This window comes from Xyrauchen texanus, chromosome 11 (genome assembly GCF_025860055.1).
Source record: "Xyrauchen texanus isolate HMW12.3.18 chromosome 11, RBS_HiC_50CHRs, whole genome shotgun sequence".
Lineage (NCBI taxonomy): Eukaryota > Metazoa > Chordata > Actinopteri > Cypriniformes > Catostomidae > Xyrauchen > Xyrauchen texanus.
In genome coordinates, this window is record NC_068286.1 from 9,637,537 (window position 1) to 9,654,590 (window position 17,054).

Consider the following 17,054-nt stretch of genomic DNA (forward strand, 5'->3'; position numbering starts at 1 on the left):
TCTCTTCGTTAAAGTGGGACGTTAATGCGCAATCTTGGATTCATGTCATCTCTGAGAACATTAAAACTGTTTTTGTACAGTCTTGTATTTTCAGAGAGATTACAATCTGGCCCCAGCCAGTCACATCGCAGCATTGCCAGGGCTTGTGTGAAAAGGGCCAATAAGACAAAGGGAAAGTGGCTATTGGCAGTTAAGCAGGTGCAGGGTAATTAGAGGGGTAGCAGCTGCAACCGGTCACAGACATCTTGGCACGAACAAGCTCTCTTGTCTTTACTCCTCCCTCACTTTTTCCACCTCCTTTTCCTCCAAGCTTTACCCTTGTGGGCAGGTTTATTGTGGATTTGTATTTTCTATTTAGTTTTATTTCTTAGTCCTTTTCTATTTTTAGTTTTTTAGTTTTTTTAGTTTTCAGTCCATCTGTCAATGTTTTTTAGTTTCAGATGAACATTTTTATTGGTTGATTCTCAAAAAAAAAAATATATATATACATGCACAGAGTCAATTATTATCCATCTTAACCCCCATTAATTCCCTACCCCCCGCCCAACCCCCAACAAACATGCCCATGGTCTAAGCATATAAAAAATGAAGAGAGAGGGGAAAAAGGGGTTCTCTCCACATGGCCCTCACCAAGAACCTTCCAGAAAGGTCAGGTATTTCTCCCATTTCTTACCATATGCATCTAATCTCTCTGCCACCACTCTGCCCAATTCGGTGAACCATTCTTGAAATGAGTGCCAATTTACATCCTCTAAGAATTATTTTTATGCCAATCATTACATGAGTTGGACCCTGCTTTTTGTATATTTGTCACCTACTTTAATAACCACCACATACATAGTCTAGAGCATGGAATTTGAGTATCTAAAACCCTCATAGATAAATTCTTGAATCTTAGCACAGAACCACAGAGCATGAGCTATATCTCCATCCTCCAACTGGCATCGCCAGCAGGTAGAGATGTGCCTTAAACCAAGCCTAAACCATCTGGAGGGAGTCCAATAGAAACAATGCAAAATCTTAAACTGAATAAGGTGTACCCTTGCATCCCTAGACATAGTTTTAATTTATTAGTTTTTTTTATTCTTTCACACTCCTCATCCACCAATAACAAGTTCTCTTTCCCATAACCTCTTAAGAACTGTTAAGGCCCCATCACCAAGACTCTGCATCAATGAGGAATAATACACTGAAGCTTCATGCCCCTTTCTAAAGGCTGTGCACACCATACAAAGAGTTTCTGCTGTGTACTACCACCAAAAATAGTACAAAGTAAATAGCGCAACTGTAAATACCTGAAAAACTGAGACCTAGAAATCCCAAATTCCTGTGTTATATTTTGAAATATCTCAAAGCTCCATTTTCAGAAAGGTCGCCAATTGTAGCAACACCCCTCTCGATCCATTCTTTTCAACTAAAGGGGGACATATTAATACACAATTTGGTTCAGCCATATGCTTGAAGAATCATTTAACTATCAAAATTGAACATACAGGAAACCTTTGTCCATACTGAATGTAAGTGTGAAATAATGGGATGCCAATCCCCACTACTTAGAAAGATTGGAGGACAAGTCTCAGTTACCTCTGCTTCTGAGACAGTCAATCCATGCATCTTATCACGTGGCTCGCTGTGCATGACACCACAGAGACTCACAGCATGTGGAGGCTTCATGCAACTCTCTGCGATCCACACACAACTTACCATGCACCTCAGAGAGAACCCCTAATTGGGAGGTTCCCCCATGTGACTCTACCCTCCCCAGCAACTGGGCAAATTTGGTTGCTTAGGAGACCTGTCTGGAGTCACTCAGCATGCCCTGGATTCGAGCTCACAACTCCAGGGGTGGTAATCAGCATCAATACTCGCTGAGCTACCCAAGCCCACATTGGGATGCGCTTTTACTTCTCTAGGCAATTTAATAGAAAGACTTTGCAATGGTGAAATTGGGGCAAGGACCACTTGTATAATGTTGTACCAGTGAGGGGCTCTCTCACATGGAAAAGACCAATGGGCCAAGTGTCTAAAATTAAAAGCATAGTGATTCAATTATTTTTAGGTAGGCCTAAACCTCCTTTGTCAATTGGGCAATGTAACTTACAGAAATGTGTATGAGTTAATTTACCATTCCAAATAAAAACTTAGTTATTCTATCAAATTGTTTAAAATAAGAAAGAGGAACTTATAGAGGGAGAGACTGCAGTAAATAGTTTAATTTGGGGATACAATACATTTTTATAACATTGACTTTCCCAGCCATGGAGAGATGTAGTGAAGCCCACCTATCCACATCACACGAGAACCTTTCATTAGTGGGTCATAATTAACTAAATCTTCCGATTTAGACTTCACCCTGTATGCTGAATATTTGGAGAAATAATTAATAATTCTGTTGGGGCTAGTCACAGATCTTCAAGGGTCGGAGACAAATGATAATATGTCATCTGTGTAGAGTGAAAGTTTATGCACCACACTCCTGCAAAAATATCAGGAAAATGATCCACTTTTCTTATTGTGGCTGCTAATGGTTCCAGGGCAAGACAGAACAGCAAAGGTGAGAGAGGACAGCCTTGTCTGGTTCATCTACCAAGACCAAAATAATCTGAAATTAATCCATTAGTTTGCACTGCTGCTGACGGATGTTTATTTAGTGACTTGTCTGGAAAATGGCTTTCATAAGTTTAAATTTGTCTTTGTCTCAGCTTTAGAAATTTGTAGTTATGTTAGAGCCCTATAGCCATCAATCATTTTCGCATTTATATCGAAAGTCACTTAAGCTGGCTTTCGCAGGCCCCCTACTCACTCGATTGACTGCCTGTGGTTATGTCACTGACTGGGACAATGGCCAATGGTAGGATGGGTTAGATTCCGAATGTCACCAAATTGTAAATGTTTATTTCAAAACTATTCAAAGTGTCATGCCATTTTTTTGTATGTGAGGATTGTTAAGTTGTGTTAAGTGGACCAGTGTCCTTAAAAAATAAAAGAAGGTGATAGTGAGAGAAAAATCTGAAAGATAATTAAACTAGCTTTTGGAACATTGGGAACATTGAACCAAGATCAAGCAAACTGATCAACCTTGAAAATATAATATGGCCAAAATATGTCCAGACTTATTGCATCAATCTCCTTGCAAAATTTTCACTATATTTTAGCACATATTTTACCATATCCAAACTATTTAAAGCAATAGTTCAACCAAAAATACTCACCTTTACTCACCCTTCTGGAATCTCAGATGTGTATGACTTTCTTCTGCAAGAACACAAATTAAGATTTCAGCTATGTAGGTCCAAACAATGCAAATTAATGTGTGCTAAAAAAATATTTAATCTCTAAAATCCACATAAAGGGAGCATAAATGTAATATATATGTCTCCAGTGGTTAAATCAATGTGTTCATACACAATATGATAGGTGTGGGTGAGAAACAGATTAATTTTGTATCATTAATTCTCCACTCTGCCCAGTAGGGGGCGATATGCATTAAGACCGTGAATCACCAAAAACAGAAGAAGAATGGGAAAGTGATACTGAAGTGGAGACTGACCGAGCAGGGAGGAGAATTATAGTAAAAAAAAAAAAAGTTTTGATCTGTTTCTCACCCACACCTATTATATTGTTTCTGAAGACATTGATTTAACCACTGGAGTCATCTGGAACACTTTTATGTTGCCCTTATTTGGATTTTGGAGCTTCAAAATTGTGGCACCCATTCACTTGCATTGTATGGAATTACAGAGCTCAGACATTCTTACTTTTATTTACTTTACCATATATTTACAATGTAACTGTTTGCATGCTTTAATGATACTGGAATCCATTTGGAGTCCACCTATTCATACCAATAATTCTTTGCTGACTTATTCTAAGAGAGAAAGACAGAGCATGTCATAGATATTTATTCATAATTTTTGCACCCTACCCTTGTGTATTATTAAGGGAATGAGCCATCATGTATTGGAGAATATTTGTTTGCCTGTTAGATGTTTGTATTAAACTTTGAGCTATAAGCCAAATGTCTGGCCTTCATACTTATAGAAATTATTTACGCCCTTATAGAGCTATAGATAGAAGGCTGGTGAACCTCTCTTTCTTGATCACGCTCTTGCGCTGTTGTTTGCTGAGGCACTCTCACAAGCTGTAATTGGGTCTAAGAGGGTTTATCTGTGACGAGAGGTAATCAACAGTCTCTGGGTCACTGTGGATAGATAGAGATAGAGAGAGGAAAAGAAGAAGAGGTATAAGCAGAGAGAGGCTCTCTGGAGGTAAGGCCTCACACTTCCCTTTTATCTACCTCCTCTATCACACTTCTTGACCTCCGCCTTTCCTTTTAACTTCTAGTCACTTCCTTTCTCTTTTAACCATCGCTCTCTCTTCCTCTCTCTCACATACCAGGGAAGGGCATGAGTACCTGAGTACTTGGAAAAGACCACTGCTGTATATCAGCTTATACCAGCATGAATGTCCATACTGGTCCTTGCTAGGTTGTGCTGGTTAGTGCTGGTTTGGTGCTGGTCTAGATGGATGGGGCAGCATGGTCATAGCATCAGCATGGTCTCTCAGATGAAGCTAATTGACCAAGGTAGTTTTGCTAGTCAGCCTTGTTAAAATAATTTTCCTGGTTCAGTACAAGCTCGATTGGCAGCATTTGTGGCATAATGCTGATTACCACAGAAAATTATTTCGACTTGTCCCTCGCTTATTTAAAAAATCCAACATCGTGGTTACATTAGAGGCACTTACAATAGAAGTGAATGGGGCCAGTCCATAAACATTAAAATATACACCGTTTTAAAAGTATAGTCACAAGACGTAAATATTATACATGATGTTAACATGATTTTAGTGTGATCAAATTGTTTACCAGGATTACAGCATTTACCGTGTTACTTCATCGTGACAACAAAGTTGTCATATTGAATATATCTTAACAGATAAAGTTAGTAAGCAATTTTATCACACAAAAATCATGTTATTATGTATAATCTTTGTATCATACGTCTGTACTTTTGAAACAGTGTGCATTATAATGTTTATGGACTGGCCCCATTTGCTCCCAAAGTGCCTTACTGTAACAGCGATTTTTATGATTAAATATGACTCTTATGATGAAAGGCTAATTTTGACTATAGCTAATTAGGGATAATAAGCCACTTTTAGTGTTATTATTTTTGTCTGGTGTCTGAATGTCTTCGAATGCACAGATGAGGTCTAAATACAGGGCACACTCCAGCAGGGCTATCAGTTACAAAAGGAGCGACAACAGTCTTCAGCTTGTTTGAGTGCTGAGCTATGATAAGCTACACTAGACTACCTCCAAACTACTGTAATACTCTATTTTAGGCTACTAGGAATGGGGCTTTAAATTTGGTGGATGCACAACACTTTGCTAGCCCAGCACTTCATTAATATTTGACACTATTTTAGGCAGGCGGGAAAGGAGAAGTGGGTATGTTGTGACTGCTATACTATGCAACCCTACTATTACATTACTATAATGTTCTATTCCTGGCAGCCTTTGAGGTAACTGGTATAAATGGTAAAGTATGTAAAGTGACATTCCCTGGCAGCCATTTTGGAAACACCTATCTGTTACTCTTTAGCTCTTACACGGATATGTTAAAATAATGAGTTACAGTTTACGCAAGCTGTCTTGAATTTACATTTAGATATTCTAATTTCCAGAGGTGTGCACGAGAAACTGGAGTTAGACTCAAGTTTTAAAATTAGATTTGTGAATTTGTTTAGCAGTTTTTGGTAGTTTCATTACTAGACTCATGAGCATGGACTGTATCCTTTGTTTTGTTTGAAGACTCAAAAGGTTAAGACCTGAGACTTTGGGATGAATAATGCTTTGGACCAATGTCCACCCTTTAGACTCTAAAAATTATACTTTGATGATTTACGGTTTTCACCAAACATCTTCCAGAACCATCTTCCAAACATGATGCTATATGTAAACTGTTTATTACAGATAGCTAGCTATATTTTTACCCTGCAAAAAAAAAAATGTATTAAAAAAAAATGTTTTGCTGGCCTTAGCTTGTGCAGCTGGTCTTCCAGCCTTGCCAAGCTACTGTACCCGATAGGGTCAGGGTTAGACCATCAAATAAGACTATTCTGACCAGTGGATACCAGCTTGGTGGCCTGATAAGTAAACCAAATTAGGCTGCTTTAAACAGTTTTTCAGCACCATATAATTAGTGACAGACCTATAATTGGCTATGTTGAGATTATTTGACATCAGTCATTGAAAACCTTATAGTTTTTTAATAATTCATAACTACTGTAAATAAAATGCTAACTTGGCAACTCGTTGCCTATAGATCCATCCTAAGAGCTGTATATAAATTACACTTAAGCTTACGTTTAATTGAAATGTATTGCCAGATGTTTGGTATCTGTTATCAAGAACCTTCATACAGATTAGTTAATCCTAACTGTATTCCTCCTCTGTCCCACAGAGAGTGAAATCGTCCCCCCAGACTTTCTCCGGCCACGATCCTTTACCACAGTACGAGGATCTGCCTCCTTTAGACGCGAGGCAGACACTTCCCGTCTATCCGTCAGCCTATGCGATCTCAACCTGCCGCAAGATGACGCTAGGCTTCGACTTCCTCCAGCCCCCGTCGCCTGTCCCATCCCGCAAAACTCCATGAATTCCCAGCAGTCATCACTGCTACCTCACACCTTAGAATGTGACCTACGTTTCCACCAGCTCCGGGGGGCCCACATAAAAACCCTAAACGAACAGACAGTGGCACGATCCGAAAACACCCGTGAAGAACGCACACTAGTCTTCACCGATCGGCCACTCCGAATCGGAGAAACCATCTTCATCAAAGTCATCAAGTCCAGCCCTGCCCGATCTGGGTCGCTGTCGTATGGTGTGACATCATGTGACCCAGCAGTTCTTCGTCCGAGTGACCTCCCGTACAATCCAGAAGCACTGGTGGATCGTAAGGAATTCTGGGCAGTTTGCAGGGTGCCCACTGCTTTGCAGAGTGGAGATATACTGGGCTTCGTGGTCACACAGGAAGGGGAAGTGATTCTGAGTCATAATGGCACCAATGTGGGGATGCAGGTGTGTGTGGATAACTCACGACCGCTCTGGATGTTCTTTGGACTGCACGGTGCTGTCACACAGCTGAGGATTCTAGGTAAGTGTATTAGGCAATGTTTTGGGCTACTGTTGTAGGTAACGCCTATTTTTGATGAGATAATTATTTCCTGATTAATAAAATTGTCATTATTTTTGTACAGTGTTTTATTCCCAACACATTAAAGAAGTAAAATTGGTTGTGAATATCATTTCAAATTATGTTTCCTAACTAAAATACTCAACAAAGGTAATTTTGAAATAAATCTATAAAATCATAACACCTCACATGAGATGAAGACTTAAGTCATATTAACCTTATAAAAGCTGTTTTATTTAACATGGAGAGGATCCTCTCATGAGGGCAGCCATGTTAGAATCACATGACCAGCCGAATAGTCCTCACTCAGGGATTAAAGTAATCATGGCTGACTGTTAATAGTACATTTCTACTATTCTAATTAAAACTATTGATAATTAAGCTGCATCCAAGCCGTTAGGTCCAAGATGGCACAATTAAAAAGGTTACTGAATGCACCTTTAATTTAATTATGAATTTAAATACATTTAAATAAAATAAAAAAATAACGCAATTAATCATGCCCCCTAAACCGCACATCAATTCTTTAATAAAAGTGCATATTTTCCTTCCGTTGAAGCAGTTTAATCGTGAAGTAAATCAGCCACTTCAGCAAGGGGCAGTCAGCACAAATCAACAAATCTCAAAAGCAGTGCCACCACAGAATGAGAGCCGGTCACACAGGGTGTGTTCGTGACAACTGGGCAAAGCATATAAGAATGCATCTCAAGGCGCGATTTTCTGCTAACTATGGTTTCGGCTACTTTTAACTTGACATGGCATCCTAAAAATGCAGCGGTTATGCCGAAAACCAATTTGACTTTCCAAAAGCATCTGTCTGGTGCACATGTACAAAGACCAATAATTAAAAACAGTGCAGACAGAATACAAGAACGACTGACAAACAAATTGACAAAATCAATGGCAAAATGATTTGCTGTCAACTGTAAGCTTTTTCATTGATATGGGAATAAACTGCCACAATAATGCAATATATTTAAATATGAATTATTATATTTATTTTATATACATATTTTATTGATTTGAATTATTATGTATTACGTACATTTCATTATTTATATAGAATTTTGCTATATCCGATTAATTGTGATTAATTAATCAACTAATTAATCGGTATGTTAATTAATTCTATAAAATTTAAAAAAAATCGACTGACAGCCCTAATTTAAGGGACTCAAATTTAGACAGCTAAAGCCACATCTACTTATTTATTTTTATTTGAAAACAATCTATTTTCAGTTTCCTTACATCATTGTTTTTCAAACTATTTGGTAATAGTTTTTGAAAGTCTCTGTTTTAGATGGACGAAAATACCATTTCAGTGTGGATGGGATGCTTAAACATAGCAAAGTCAATGCATTTTCAAATGAAAATAAATTAGTGTGGATGTGACCAAAGAAGTGCCATTACTAAAATGTACAAAACTGTGCTGTTGCTGCCATCAACAGTATTGCAGGTATCTACTTTTCAAAGCTTAATTTCATGTGAATCACCTCAATTTTGCAGATGTTGAAGAAAATACAGATGCACTCCAGTAACCTTTTAAAACTCCAGACAGTTCTCCAGGTCTCACCCACACACCTGCGCATGACATACTCTCAATAAATTTAAACTAAAGAACGTACGCTCACCTAAACACATGCACAAACAAAACGGGCTAAAAACAGGAAGTGTGTGTGGGAAGGCAGTGACCTCCGTTAGCTCTGAATTCACTCTCCGGGATGTCTGTAGCTACAAGCATATTTCCCTCCCTTCCTCCCCTCTTGCTCTTCCAACGCTGAACCAACGCACTCAACCATCTCATTAGCATGCACTGAAGGACAGGAAATGAGAAAGTGAAGAGGAGTGTGGGTTATTCACACTTCATTTGAGAGCATTCATTTGAGAAAACATTTCTCTCGTTTACGGTCTCTTCTTTCTTTCTTGCTCTCCATTTGTCATTCTAATTTCACCTTTTAGCACTGTGTTTTTTTTTGTCAAGATTCAAGGTGTGAAACGTCATTGCTATAACAATTTAGTTGTTAGAAAATGTATTGTGCTCACTGTAGCAGGAAAATAAAATGAAGACATAAAACAATGCAAATCAATAAGTTAAATTTGAGTTATACACCATGACATTATACCAGTATGTGGTTGCTATGCGATTGCTTACTGGCTCAAGTCAAAAGATCCCACCACCAAGTGTCTATGATTTTCTGATCCCTGGATATGGCTAGGCTCTCTCCTTCAAAGGCTACGGGATTTTTTCAAGTGACAAGGTAATGAGTCTGATTGCTTAGTAAAGTAATTGCAAATCTCTTTTTAGCACTAGAAATTGTTAGGTTTCAAAGTTGAATACCATGTATGAGCTACAGTAACACTGATGCTTGCCACTAATGTATCCATGTCTATAAAGGACACACAAAACAAACTTACTCTCTTTCCACTTTATGTACAAGCACAGTGGAAAATAGTGCAATCAGACAATTGTGTCTATACACGTCACTAATGCATAATTAGACAAATAATTTAGTATTTATGTCTTGCAATAAGTACTCATCAGAAAATGTGTTTACATGATTTTATTTTTACTCAGCCTTGCTTTTTGACTTTCCCTTTTTTCTTTCTGAACTGTCTCCACCCTCAGTCTATCCATCATTGCTGGTAGCTGCTACAGTCACTAATTGATCTCTCATTGCATGCTTTTTCCCAGCTATGTCATTAAGAGCTCACAATGCCTCAAAGTGGCGGTATCAGAAACTAAATTTGATTGGTGGAAAATTGGGGGTTTTAACCCGGACGTTATGTGCAGAGACAGGAACAGTCACGCTTGTCTTTTTATGCCAGTACACAATAACAAATCAAAGACAAAACTACGTCAGCGAGCCCTGACATGTCATCTTTGATTTCCTGCAGAAAACAATAGGGCTAAATATATGATCTGCTTCTGTGGAGGAGATGCAATCGAATTTATGAAAAATATACAGTTGGTGATGATTCCGCTAATGACATACCGTTATATTCTTTCTGAACTGAGTGAAATAAATGAAATTGGATAAAAATTGTTTTAAAATATGTTGTTTAACTAAACTTGTTATTAGAACCAAGCAGAAACTAAAAGCAGCTCATCCAAGCACTGACACGCAGAGCTCACTGATTAATATGGTTGAAGGTTACTCATTCCTTTACTTTCACATGCTGCAAGCGAAATACTAATTTCCTCCATTTCCTTCTCTAAGATGTAAGTGACTGTAAATGTAAGATTGAAAACATGGTGGAATTTTAAGAAGTTTTAGGACGCTGAAATGTAATTGAAGCCATTCACCTTTGGGTTGGTGTAGAAAAAGTATAAGCTAAATTATGGGATGGCTAAGCTAAGTGCTAAGTGTCCAAATTATTTTTTGGGGGGCCACTGTATACCATGCCAGCCAGTTTACCCCAGGGCTGGACTGGTATTCTAGCATACTGGCCATTTTTCTGGTGGGCCGACGCACTTTGGGGCCTATCGGGCGGACTGGCCATCGGGAGAACCGAGCTGGCCGGCCGCGAAATGGCCTGAACGGGCCGTGATAAGCTAAAATGAGCCACATCTTTATGCAGAACGGACCATAAAACAGCGCCGCGATATGCAGAAAAGGACAGCGGACAAGTTTTGGGCCAGTTGCTATGTAAAATCCTGGGCCAATTTCTTTTCCCAGTCCAGCCCTGGTTTACCCCTTTTGGTTTTTAATATAGAAAAGTCTTTCTACCATGCTGACACATAGTGCTCATTTTATGTATGACAAAGGCCTTTAGAGATGGCGGACTTTCTCTAATAGGTTTTTTTTTACTCCCTGTACGGGTAAATGTTAGTGAGACTCAGCTGTTCTTGCATCTCTGTTAATCTAGTATCGATGCTTTTGAAGAGGCTTGGCCCTTGTGATCCAGGGCCAGCTGCTATGGCCTAGAGGAGGGGATTTATGATGTGTCTATGTGTGGAATGGCAGGAAGGTGGAATGGCATTTCAGACTCATAATGGATCACGCTCTGTGGACTCCACCCCATATATAACACCCTACCCCACCTCACCTTTTCTTCAGCTTAATAGAGGATCACACTGTAAAACGTACTGTATGCAAACATGTGAGAACAGCACATACAAAGAAAAGACACGCATGCATAAACCACAACATTGGCAGGCATAAGATAGAGCTTTGGGGAATCCCACAGATCTATTCCAGAGTAGGTCCATGCTACAAATGCAGTCATCTAGACTAGCCTGATAGGATCCTACATTAACTGGGGTTTTAGGTCAGCTTACTGTAGTTTCGGATCAGCCAATTCTATCACTCCCTGTCATATACCATATGTGTACATATATCAGATGATCAAGCATAGCACGAATGAAATCAGTGCAATTTAACTCTCAGTCTCAGAGCTCTTTTATCACACACACTGTGCCAAATTCAGAATTTAAGAATTAACTTGCTTTCTATAGGAATTGGAATTGAATTGAATTGGCATTCTTCGTTCAATTCTAAATGGTGCACAACCCTGTGTGACAGTTAAACATTAGGGAGAAACCCATCTATGGCATGTTTGCAAATATATATATATTTAACTGCTCCACAATATTCTATTCTTCTTTGGATAGTTCCAACTCTAGATTCAAATTGGATGAGCCATGTTCAGGCCCACTGTTACATGGTAATATATGCACACCTGCAACTGTACATTTTATCTTAATGCACCTGGACTTTACATTCAGGGCACCAGATGAAAAAAATTAAAATACCATGGTGCCATTGTTTTTGTTGCCAAATTACAGAATTGCTAGATAATTAATGATAGTTGTAAAAATCAGTATATATAGATGTATATGTATATGTATATGTATATATATGTATATGTATATGTATATGTATATATATGTATATATATATATATATATATATATATATATGTGTGTGTGTGTAATTCAATAACTTACAAGATGATATCTGATGGAACCACACGTGAAAACACACAAAGTTCCAGACTGGCGAATTATTGGCGCAATCATTTATTTTTTGTCACCATTTTAGTTGCAGTCCGGAGCACTGTAATTGGTTGCCAATTAACATTTACTTGATGGAAGAATTGTTTATTTTCATTATTAATAGTAATAAATCTATCTACTTATTGAACATTCATGTCTTTTATCATTTTACATATTTCTGCTATTATAAAAGCAATAATCCACAAGAGGTCATGTGTTACAGTGATTGTACCATGGTTAACGGGATTTAGGCACTCTGCTTTACATCTCAAGGCTTAATGCTTTATTGTATTCTATTTTATTCGGATAGTTCCAACTCTACATTTTGACTGGATGTCACATTCGAAGCCATTGTAAAATGTCTTTATATGCACACATGTGATCACAAATTCTATTCATATAATACTGTTCTATGCTGCACCATTTGGCCGTCTGGATATTGGATCTGTTAACGACTCCCAGGCCATCATGCTTTTTAAAGGGGTCAGATTCAGATTCCATCCTGAGCTCCAGCAGCCACAAAAGCGCACTGAGATTAGTGGAACCAATGCCTCCCTCATCATCCACCAACACAGTATGTGCAATATATGGTTCTGCAGAGAGCAGGAGACCTAAAGTTCTAGTGAACCTAAATTAATCACAGTTAGGGTGACTTTAGTCTAAATAGCAACACATTACTTTGATTCATTTGTGATGTAGACTACAGCGACTAACAACTTGACATCTGCCATTTTGAAATGCCATTTTAAATGTCTTACTGTATGTGGATTGAACTAATTTCTAGTCTCAAGCTCAGATGGCACACCTACATGCATGGTCCATTCACTGACCAACAGAATTTATGGGAGTTAGAATGTAGGTTTTTATTGGTCTTCCTAGAAACAAGGTACAGGGATGCAACATCACTTCAGCGGAAGATCTAGTCACTAAACTTGACGATGTTTGCAAGTTTTGTGCAATCAATCTTTGAAAGATATTCCGATTTGGCACTTAGTACCAATACAACAAGATTTCCTTGAGCAAACCTTGTTCATGTTTGTTCTCAGTTATTTCTAACTTCAGATTTTTCCACCTATATATATTATAGATAAAATCAAACTGTGATTGTTCATTGTGCATGTCACTCAGATTTTCCCTTCCTGTCTAAGTGGGCAGTTCTGGGTAGGGATGCGCAAAACGACAAATTTCACTGACATTTAAATGTATATTTTGGAGTTGACTAGTCAGAATAACTTACAAGCACGCACAGAATAAAAGAAGACTCAAATGTGAAAACATCCATAGCGACTTGCAAGCCAACGTTTTGGAAATCCACTTCCTGCACCACCACCGAACAGATGTCATAGCTACTTTGCTCATCTTACGAGATGAGATTTGCTCCAGATATCCTTTTATAATAATTGTATTATTAATTATATTTAAAATGTAACATTAACGTGACAGTAATATGCATCCTTTGTAAAAATATAAACACAAATGTTAATGTGTAAAAATGTTGAACAGCTTAATGGGGAATAATACAGACTGACTAGTAATGTCAACTTAGAGCATCAATAGTCTCGCACAACCCTGGTTCTAGGTCAGAATGCAATGCAAGGTGGACTAGACCTTATTCCGATAGTCTGAAGTTGGGCTCTCTGAGACTTATTAATTATTGTTATTTAACTGGATTTACAAATTTGAAAGAACTATCTGAGATAAAGATCAAGCTTGAGCTCAAATAAATGTTGAATTATATTTAAAATGGTCACCTGTTGTATTGTAATATTTATTTTCAGGTTCCTCTGTCTTGGGAGATGCTCGTGACACCTCCAGCCCGGGTTCCCCCACTGCCTTGCCCCTCTCGCCCTCAGGCCTGTGCGGTGGAAGTCCAGAACCCAGCCTCACTGAACTGCGCTGTTCTGCTGCCTTATGCAGCTCCACTGAAGGTGATATGACCAAAAAGAATGTATTCTTTTTACTGAAAAACCAATACAAATCGGTTGACATAATGAATAACCATTTTGTAATGCCTATTTTTGGAAAATCTACTTCCTCTTTTATATATTTCTCCTTATTTACAACTTGAGAGTCAAAGTTAAAAATAAAATAAATACACAACCTTAATACTCAATTTCACATTATGCTACACTTCAGTCTGACATGTTGTTGTCCAATATTATTATAAACTTTTTTCAGAAACTCAAGATCATTTCAAAGCAAAGTAATAAAGAAAATATTACATGATTTTAGAAAAAAAAAATACACAACAAAAATGGAAGTGGAGCGTAGTTCTAGCGGGAAGACCAGCAGGTGTACATCATCACATCATTAGCTGGGTAACTCCTAGCCAATCGCACGTACGCCAATGCTTTATAAGTCCGCTCACAATCTATCACATTGCTGTTTCGGTGTGCTAACACTGCAACCTCCACCTCCCCACCACCACCAGTTGAGCCCTGTCCCGCAGGGCGATAGGCTCCTCGCCCCTGCCTCCTATCTCCGGCAGGACATGACGTTTCCGGGTACAACTCCCTCGGACTGCCGGACGGGGCCTACGCCAAAGAGAGAGACATCACCTCCCGTTTTACATCTATCAAATAAATGGCATCTCAAACTTCACTCAAGCCTGCGTTTCTTCCCGATAGAAATAACATGTCTTGCAGAAAATACCTTTTTCAAACTTTTAAAAACACTTTTTGCAAAAAAACAAAATGACAATGCGGAGTGCATACATTATATACTTTAGCATGTTTCGTTTTAAGTTAGTAATACAGATTGTTTGTATTAGCCTACCACAAGTGATTATCGTCAGGTGACACAGTTTGCAGGTAAAATGTTTCTAAACAGAGTCAGCTTTTGTGAACCTACACCACAGATATTAATGTTTTAATGACAATCTCTCCTTAATTTGTTTTACTTTTCTATTGATCATATCAGCAATAATTAATCAAATGATTGAGAAGTACATTTGTGCTGTGTAGCCAAGCGCACCTTGGCATGTTAAAGAGATAATTCAGGTGTCTGGATCAAGTGACGCTGTCCAGATAGAGTGTCTCAGATCAGGTTGGACTGCTGCATCCTCTGGTGTAGAGCTCTCAGAATCACCCCGCAAAATGCACCGTTGCCTGATATGCATAATAGCCCTTTTTCACACTCAGGGTTTTGGAATGCAGAAGTAAACGTTTGCAGGGTAAACTTCGACAGCGGTGAATGGGAGTGAATAGGAGACCACAACAAATATTATTTTGAATTCACATTTGCTCCAAGACCAAATTAAATAATCCACTATTACATATGAATGACTTTCCAGAAGAGGATAAAAATAGATACGCTTGCACTGCGCACATGAATATTTACGTATCACGATATACACGATATAGCAAAATCTTCACAATGACATATATCGTCATATCGCCAAGCCCTACTTTACCTTTTTCAAAGATGTGCCCAATCCTTCTAATTTTTCAACCATCAATTTCAAACACCTGTCATATACACGTCCTACATTTTTACTTGCTGAATATTTTCTTGCACTCAGAAATTAATTGAAAATGCAGTTTCATTCTGACATTTATGACAAAAAATACATTTTTAAAAAGACGCACTACAGTATAACACTTTTTCTCTTACTCGTTACAGGAACAACACTCAACTCGCCCATCAGTCTGCCCAAATCACCCACTTTCCCATCTGCCTCAGGCTCATGGCTGGACGAATGTTCTATCTGCTATGAAAACACAGTGGACACGGTCATCTACGCCTGCGGACACATGTGTCTCTGCTACACCTGCGGCCTCCGCCTCAAAAAGATGGCCAACGCTAGCTGTCCAATTTGTAGGAGGGCCATTAAAGACATTATAAAGACCTACCGGAGTACTTAGGGGCCCCTCACCCCCACCCAACCTAATAAGGGCCATTAAAGATCTCAATTAGATCTGTATTTAAAGAGAGGGGTGATGCCACAGTTCAGGGACTTCATGGGGTCTGTGTTCCCATGGCAATGACTATTGAACCCTTGAACCATCAAGGCTCAGGCATCTATTCGCAAAGGTCTGTTGTGTTTCATGATCAAGTCTTTGTTGCTATGGTAACCAGTGATGTTGCTGCTCCACAGGAGCATCTGGATTTTCAACTGACATAAGACAACAATAATGGAAAATATCTCAACCAATTCAGGACATTTCAGGTGATTCACGGAAGACTTTCAAGGTTACATGTCTCCCGCTTATTTTACCCTCTCTGTGAGCCATAAGAAACTGCAGAAGTCTTGTTCATAGCATAGGTGCATATCCTTTAAAGCTGGAATCATTTTCAGTAGTTTCTCTTTGTTCTTTGCTGTTCTCTCAGATTTAGTCAGATCAGCTACAGCACTTTCACCGATGAAATTCATACAAACAATGTCTCAGTGTCTCACAATTTTTGTCTGTGGTCGGCTGAGACGGATAAAAAATACAGATAAGAGGTACAGTGCGCTCATCCCTCGACGTTTCATGCTAGTTGTGTTCCTTTGGTGTGTTTATCGACAGCTTGCTCTTGTTTTGTGTTAGTTGAAGTCAGTATTGCCATGTTGATATGGAGGTCTTTATGGATTGGTTACTAAAAAGTGCAACAGGGATTGCACACTTTTCTAGCACTAGTCTTGGTTCCGGTCCCATTCATATTCTCCATAGGGATATCAAAAGATTCAAAGCCATGAACATAAACAGCCAATACCGAGAAGAATCGCAACATTACAAACTTAGATTTGAAGTGGAAATTGATGAAGATACAATACAATTTACATCATGTATTACATTGGGCATCACTATACATCCCTTGAAGCATTGTGTATGATAAATAAATCAAATATTAAGCAACTAGAAGACTAGAAATGG

General features: G+C 38.6%; 1 protein-coding gene across 1 annotated transcript in view; it reads left to right on the top strand.

Annotated features, from left to right (window-relative positions):
• The window catches only part of LOC127651928 (E3 ubiquitin-protein ligase NEURL1-like), a 57,381-nt gene extending 40,389 nt beyond the window's left edge, over nucleotides 1-16,992 (top strand). The window contains exons 4-6 of the mRNA XM_052137997.1: nucleotides 6,468-7,163; nucleotides 13,977-14,126; nucleotides 15,820-16,992. Coding sequence (XP_051993957.1) covers nucleotides 6,468-7,163; nucleotides 13,977-14,126; nucleotides 15,820-16,061 — 1,088 coding nt within the window. The 3' untranslated portion in view covers nucleotides 16,062-16,992. The remainder of the gene's footprint in view (nucleotides 1-6,467; nucleotides 7,164-13,976; nucleotides 14,127-15,819) is intronic.
• The last annotated feature ends 62 nt before the right edge of the window (nucleotides 16,993-17,054 follow it).